This window comes from Orycteropus afer, unplaced genomic scaffold, assembly GCF_000298275.1.
Source record: "Orycteropus afer afer isolate SDZICR_OR568_19922 unplaced genomic scaffold, OryAfe1.0 scaffold00071, whole genome shotgun sequence".
Taxonomy (NCBI): Eukaryota; Metazoa; Chordata; class Mammalia; order Tubulidentata; family Orycteropodidae; genus Orycteropus; species Orycteropus afer.
The window spans coordinates 7,523,683-7,529,982 of NW_006921658.1; the positions used below are offsets into that span (position 1 = coordinate 7,523,683).

Genomic DNA, 6,300 nt, shown 5'->3' on the forward strand with positions numbered 1-6,300 from the left:
GGAAGTAGATTGCCCCACCTTCCTTCTGAGGAGTGGCTGGTGAGTTTGAACCGCCAGCCTTCTGGTTAGCAGTCAAGTGCCTTAGGCACTATGCTACCAGAGCTCCTTTCATTCTCACTAGGATAATTTAAAAAAAAAATTAAAAATGTTGGCAAGGATGTAGAGAAAATGGAACACTTTCTCATTGCTGGTGGGAGAAAAATGATACAGCCGTTGTGGGAAACAGTGTGGCAGTTCCTTAAAAAACTAATAGAGAACTACTGTATGACCCAGTAGCTGCTGAGGCTGATTATGTAACAATGAAAAACCTCATAGGATTTAGTTTCTTGGTTTGGAGGTTTAGAGTCTTGGTTTCATGGGACATCCAGTTAATTTGCCTAATAGTATGTTTGTTTTGTTGTTGTTATGTGCCGTCGAGTCGGACCCGACTCATAGCGACCCCTCCTTGGGGTCGCCCCATCTTCCTTCTGAGGAGTGGCTGGTGGGTTTGAACCACCAGCCTTCTGGTTAGCAGTCAAATGCCTTAGCCACTACGCTACCAGAGCTCCCAATAGTATGTTTAGTGCCTCTGTTCTACCTCCTACTTGATACATAGTTTGCAAGCGGCCATCCAAGACACAACAATTAGTCTCTAATCACTTGGAACAACGGAAGAAGAAGGGAGAGTCAGTGGCTAATTGCCTCCATGAACAACTCTCCTTTACCATGAGACTAGAAAAACTAGGTGTTGTCCGGCTACCATTACTGAACCTTTTGATCAAAGACTCCATAGAAGAATAGTGAGCAAAAGGGGGGAAATAAAGAACAAAACTACAAATTTCATGGATTCCAAACTTTCTAGAGCCATGAAGGTTGGATGAATGCCAGAAACCACTGCCTTGAATTAATCTTTAAAACTTAAACCAAAAATAATTTAGCTTACTTAGTAAAAAAAAATGTCTGCCTTGAGCATTATGCTCTTCTAAGAACCATCTATATGAGATGAGGAACTCTGGTGGTGCAGTACCTAAGGCACTTTGACTGCTAACCAGACGGCTGGTGGTTCAAACCCACCAGCCACTCCTCAGAAGGAAGGTTAGGCAATCTACTTCCATAGTGATACCACCTCAGAAACCCAAGGAGGGGTCATACGTCGGATCCAACTCAACCTCAGTGAGTTTCTATATGGGATCAAACTGACAACAGGAACTTGAAAGATTAGATAGGAACCTTAGGGAGCATTGAATTTATGTTAATGGGAAGAAACAACTCTGAAAAAGGAGAGTGAGAATGGCTGAACAACTCGAACAATGTAATCAGTGTCACTAAATAGTATGCCTAGAAACTGCTGAATTAGTGTATGTTTTGCTGTGTATGTTCTCAACAATAAAATAAGTAAAATTATGTATATAGATGTATGTATTATTAGATAGATTGATATAAAAGAAGTACAGCCAGAATGCTTCTTAGAAATGAAGATGGCAAGACTCCATCTCATACTTTGGACATGTTCTCAGGAGGAACCAGCCCCTGCGGAAGGACATCATGCTTAGTGAAAAAGAAGAAGACCTGAATGAGATGGACGGACACAGTGGCTACAACAATGGGCTCAAACATAGCAATGACTGTGAAGATGGCACAGGACTGGGCAGCATTTAGTTCTGTCATAAACAGGGTCGCTGTAAGTCAGAACCAACTTGACAGCACCTAACAACAACATCAGTTAAACAAACTAATAGCTCCTGCTGAATAATATCAGGCTGCACCTGCATTGTATCAGCCATGCCCATCAGAACCTTTAAAAGTCTTTCTCAGGCCCAGCATTCTCACACCTTCCTAAGGACCAACCATCATAGTGTGTCCTTGGAGTATGAGAGGGATATATCAGTGTGGTTGCAGCAGGCTGTCCACTAAGTTCCCTTTGTGCCTAAATAAATTTCAGAACAAGAAGAGAGGACTTCTAGTTGTTATTATTACAACAGGAAGTCAAGTTTGAGTTCACCTAATGCCTTAAATACTGGATTTTCCCATGTCTAATAATCATAGAGACAGAAAACATTATGCAGTTACCTGCATAAATCCTGTTTCTGTCCCACATCCAAGCATCTTCCCTTTTTCTTGATTTGTTAATGGAATTGGGTTTGTTTCTTACTCTTTTTGCCTTTGATGGGGATACACCTAGTTTATTTTGCTCTTCGTTCTTCTTTATGAGTGCTCTACAAAAGATTTTTCAGAATCTGTAGACTTTTCAAAGAATTGTTACAGAAACGGACCACTGTTTCCAAGGTAGGAAATTTATATTAGCAGATGCTAGAATTGGTTGGGCAATCCTACTTCCGTAGTGATACTGCCTCGGAAACCCAAGGAGGGGTCGCTATGAGTCGGGGCTGACTCGACGGCAAATAACAACAACAACAACAACAGAATTATGTTTGGCCTTAACTATGCATTACACCTCAACATAAAGAAAACAAAAATCCTCACAACTGGACCAATAAGCAGCATCCCGATAAATGCATAAACATTGAAACTGTCAAGGATTTCATTTTACTTGGATCCACAATCAATGCCCATGGAGGCCACAGTCAGGAAATCAAACAACATATTACACTGTGCAAATGTGCTGCAAACGACCTGTGTTGAAAAGCAAAGATGTCACTTTATGGGCTAAGGTGCACCTGATCCAAACCATTGTATTTTTATATGTACACAAAAGCTGGACAATAAATAAGGAAGACCAAAGAAGAATTGATGCCTTTGAATTATGGTATTGGCGAAAAATACTAAATATACACTCTGGACTGCCAGAAGATCCAACAACTCTGTCTTGGGAGAAGTACAGCTAGAATGTTCCTCAGAAGTGAACATGGCGAGGCTTGTGTCACTTTGGACATATCAGGCCCTGGAGAAGGACATTATGCTTGGAAAAGTAGAGGGTCAGTGAAAAAAATGGAAGACTGTCTGTGAGATGAATTGACAGCGTAGCTGCAACAGTGGACTCAAACACAGCAACGATTGTGAGGGTGGCGCAAGACCAGGCAGTGTGTTTGTTCTTTTGTATCTAGGGTCAGTGTACAACAATGAGTCAGAACTGATTCAGTGGCACCTAACAAGAACAGAATTGTGCTGAGCTAGGAAGATGTTAATCTATCTGAGCATAATTCTAGCTTCTACTAAATATAAATTTCCTACCTCAGAAACAGTGATCTTTTTCTTCAAAGGAAAATTGTTAGAAAAAATTTTGGTAGGTCCTGGAAAGCTTTTTCACAATTTATTCCCTACACACCGGTGTCATTTTCAGTTTTTAATCACTTGATTCTTTGGTATATAAAATTTTCCTATTACCCTGGGTAGCAAATGTGCATGCAAAAAATATCCTTTATTTCCTTTTCTATTTTTGCCTTTTGTTTAAATGTTACTTTCCTTGCTGCTATATGGGAAGGCTTCACATTTTATAGGAAGCTTACAAAAATAAGTGTTTGAGGGATGCTTTTGTCATGTACCAAAGATCAATTATGGTATTACTACTCTGGGAAAGCCAACTAACATTTTGCTGGACACCTGGCTTCTAATCTGTTTCTCTCAATTGATACCTGACCTGAGACAAGTCACTTGACCCCTCTAGGTCATACTAAGGAGCTCTGGTAGCATAGTGCCTAAGGCACTTGACTGCTCACCAGAAGACTGGCAGTTCAAACCCACCAGCCACTCCTCGGAAGGAAGGTTGGGCAATCTACTTCCGTAGTGATACTGCCTTGGAAACCCAAGGAGGGGTCGCTATGAGTCGGGGCCGACTCGACAGCAAACAACAACAACAACAACAGGTCATACTAAAAAATGTATGGTAAGAAAGAACATGGTTGCTGATGTACCTTCCAGATTTTAAATTAAAAAAAAAAAAAGAATTTTGTGTAAAATGCCTTCTTAAAAGTAACATTTATCGAGCGCTTACTATGTGCCACATGGTCATGTTGATGATACCACTTAACCCTCAAACAATTCTGAATTAAGTTTTGTCTTTAGAAAGTTTTTTAAATTTTTATTGTGGTGAAATATATTTAACAAAACTCTTGTTAACCTTTTTAACCATTTGTACGTGTACAATTCAGTGACATAAATCATATTACCTATTTTGTGCAACCTAACGACCCCTCCTTGGGTTTCTGAGGCAGTATCTCTACAGAAGTAGATTGCCCAATCTTCCTTCTTAGGAGTGGCTGATTTTGTACAGGCATCATTACTATCCATTTCCAAATTAACTCTGAGTATTTTTATTACCTTCATTTTTCAGAAGAGGAAACTGGGAATTCGTGAGGATAAGTAACTTGCCCACGGTCACAGAACTAGTAAATGCTGGTCCAGGATTCAAACCTCATCATCCTAGCTCTCAAAGGAGCCCTGGTCGTGCCATGGTTAAAGAGCTCAGCTGCTAACCAGAAAGTTGGCAGTTCTACCCACCACCGACTCCTCAGGAGAAAAGCCCAGGCAATCTGCTCCCATGAAGATTTCAGCTAGAAGACCCTATGGGGCAGTTCTGCTCCGTCCTATAGAGTCACTAGGAGTCAGAATGAGCTCGATGGCACACGACAGCAGGAACAGTCTGGCTCTCAAGTGCTAGCTCAGGAGGTCTACTCTCTTGTAAAAGTATAAATTATCCTTCAGTGATGGTCAGAGGACTCATGTGCTTTTGTCTTCTTGTCTTTCAGGAGACACAATATTCATTATTCTGCGGAAGCAGAAGCTGATCTTCCTGCACTGGTACCACCACATCACTGTGCTCCTGTACTCGTGGTACTCCTACAAAGACATGGTTGCCGGGGGTGGTTGGTTCATGACTATGAACTACGGCGTGCACGCCGTGATGTACTCTTACTATGCCTTGCGGGCAGCGGGGTTCCGAGTCTCCCGGAAGTTTGCCATGTTCATCACTTTGTCCCAGATCACTCAGATGGTCATGGGCTGCGTAGTTAACTACCTGGTCTTCTCCTGGATGCAGCAGGACCAGTGTTATTCTCACTTTCACAACATCTTCTGGTCTTCACTCATGTACCTCAGCTACTTTGTGCTCTTCTGCCATTTCTTCTTTGACGCCTACATCGGCAAAATGAGGAAAACAACGAAGGCTGAATAGTATTGGAACTGAGGAGGAAGCCGTAGCTCAGGGTCATCAAGAAAAAAAAAAATAGACAAAAGAAAATGGCACAAGGAATCACATATGGTGCAGCTAAAACAAAACATACGAGCAAACACAAAACCCAAGGCAGCTTAGGGAGAATTAGGTTGACATAACCCAGTAAGTTTATGATCCTTTTTTGGTGAGGACTCACTGAGTTCACCTCCATCTCAAAGGACTGCTGCTGGAAGACCCCATCCCCTTGTATCTGTCAACTCTAGGACAAATGAGAACAAAAGTGAGCCTGAGGCAGAGAGAGAGAGAAACATAAAGCAAACAAAGGTTATTAACACGATATGAAATGTATTTACTAAGTATTACACTTCACTAAGGATGAGTTTTACTTAAAACAGTGTGAGCACACATACTCATACAATCCTTCTATTTCTGTTTTTCCAACACTAAACTGGAACCTATAGAAAAGATAAAAATGGAAGAGACACAGGGTGTATATCTAGAACAATAAATGCTTTTGCAAAACATGCAAACCTTTTTAAGAAAGGTTAGCAGTGATAGCCTCTCCCGCCCAGAAAAAAATGTCTTAGTCACCTCTTCTGAAAATGGATGTAAACAATGATATTTCAACTAAGAGAAAGACTGATAATTTCCCCTCACTGTGCAGCCTCAGGCTAGTGAGTCTGCCCAAACCAAAGGGGGAACGATACTTCTCCAAGGTTCGTCCTGGGAGGATAGATACACTGCCGCCCAGTTCTCAAAGGGGCAGCTCTGTCCTAGAGCACTGCTGATAGCTGAACTGCAGTTTCTGCTCTTAAATATGATGCATTAGCCTTTGTCCAGTCGGCCCCCAGGCTTTTGAACAGATGAATACAGAATAGAGAAGATAAAAATTTGATTAAAAGAATTCAACAAATGATCGGCAAATGGATTCTGTACTGTCTGCACAAACCTTTTCTGTAGAAAAGGTTTGATGCAATACTATTCCTGATCTGAGAAAAGGGAAAAGGCAGTGGGGAAAAGAGGTACGGTATAAATTCTATTCAACAGACCGTCAATACATTTACTCTTCTCTGACTTCACACGTATGCATAACCTTCCAAATGAAACCCTGTGATACAGTCCATAGTTTCTATATTTTTGTGAATTAAAAAAAATCTGCAGGGCTCTTTCTGACATGCGTGAACACTGTG

General features: G+C 41.2%; 1 protein-coding gene across 1 annotated transcript in view; it reads left to right on the forward strand.

Moving 5' to 3' along the window:
* The window catches only part of ELOVL6 (ELOVL fatty acid elongase 6), a 233,388-nt gene extending 228,278 nt beyond the window's left edge, over window positions 1-5,110 (forward strand). Inside the window, exon 4 of the mRNA XM_007940750.1 lies at window positions 4,686-5,110. Within this exon, the coding sequence (XP_007938941.1) occupies window positions 4,686-5,110 (425 nt within the window). The remainder of the gene's footprint in view (window positions 1-4,685) is intronic.
* The last annotated feature ends 1,190 nt before the right edge of the window (window positions 5,111-6,300 follow it).